This window comes from Octopus bimaculoides, chromosome 30, assembly GCF_001194135.2.
Source record: "Octopus bimaculoides isolate UCB-OBI-ISO-001 chromosome 30, ASM119413v2, whole genome shotgun sequence".
NCBI classification, from domain to species: Eukaryota; Metazoa; Mollusca; class Cephalopoda; order Octopoda; family Octopodidae; genus Octopus; species Octopus bimaculoides.
Genome location: NC_069010.1, coordinates 5,939,293 through 5,940,086, shown reverse-complemented (window position 1 = coordinate 5,940,086; position 794 = coordinate 5,939,293). Strand labels below are relative to the sequence as shown.

Sequence of the window (794 nt, the reverse complement as noted above, 5' to 3'; positions counted from 1 at the left end):
CCAACCACATGGTTCCGGGTTCAGTCCCACTGCGTGGCACCTTCATCAAGTGTCTTCTAGTACAGCCTCGGGCCGACCAAAGCCTTGTGAGTGGATTTGGTAGACGGAAACTGAAAGAAGCCCGTCGTATATGTGTATATATATATATATATATATGTATATATATAGTGTCGTCTACTATAGCCTCGGGTCGACCAAAGCCTTGTGAGTGGATTTGGTAGACGGAAACTGAAAGAAGCCCGTCGTATATATATATGTTTGTGTTTGTCCCCCCCCAACATCGCTTGACAATCAATGCTGGTGTGTTTACATATAAACAATCACACCATCGAAATCCCAAAGCTATGAAATAATGCATGATTAATTCAAAGCAATGTGAATGCATAACCATTTCATTTGGCAGATCAATCTGATCATGAAAGGGTTAAACTTGTCCTTCTATATTCTATGTAATTCACGGATCCTTGCTATATTATTCCACTTTCTTCATTTCAGATAGATTCTCGTCAGTTTCCTGTGACAATTCACTTCAACAAACATACCCCTGTAGATAACTATCTCGTTGATGTTTACCATAAGGTGAGTTATTGACTTTATCATTGATATCTGTGTCTGAAAATGTATGTGTGTGTGTGTGTATATATACATGTGTGTGTGTGTGTATATATATATATATATATATATTATATTATTTTGTTTAAAAGAGTTCCAACACTGTCTGTTTTTTATGTTTTATTTATATTCCTGCAGAACCAATGTGGGGTATAGAATATGGAATATACAATATATAATAT

At 36.0% G+C, this 794-nt stretch overlaps 1 protein-coding gene across 1 annotated transcript in view; it reads left to right on the top strand.

The window, feature by feature from the left end:
* Window positions 1–794, top strand: part of LOC106881887 (probable ATP-dependent RNA helicase DHX37) — a 25,242-nt gene that overhangs the window by 4,857 nt on the left and 19,591 nt on the right. The window contains exon 2 of the mRNA XM_052978104.1: window positions 496–579. Coding sequence (XP_052834064.1) covers window positions 496–579 — 84 coding nt within the window. The remainder of the gene's footprint in view (window positions 1–495; window positions 580–794) is intronic.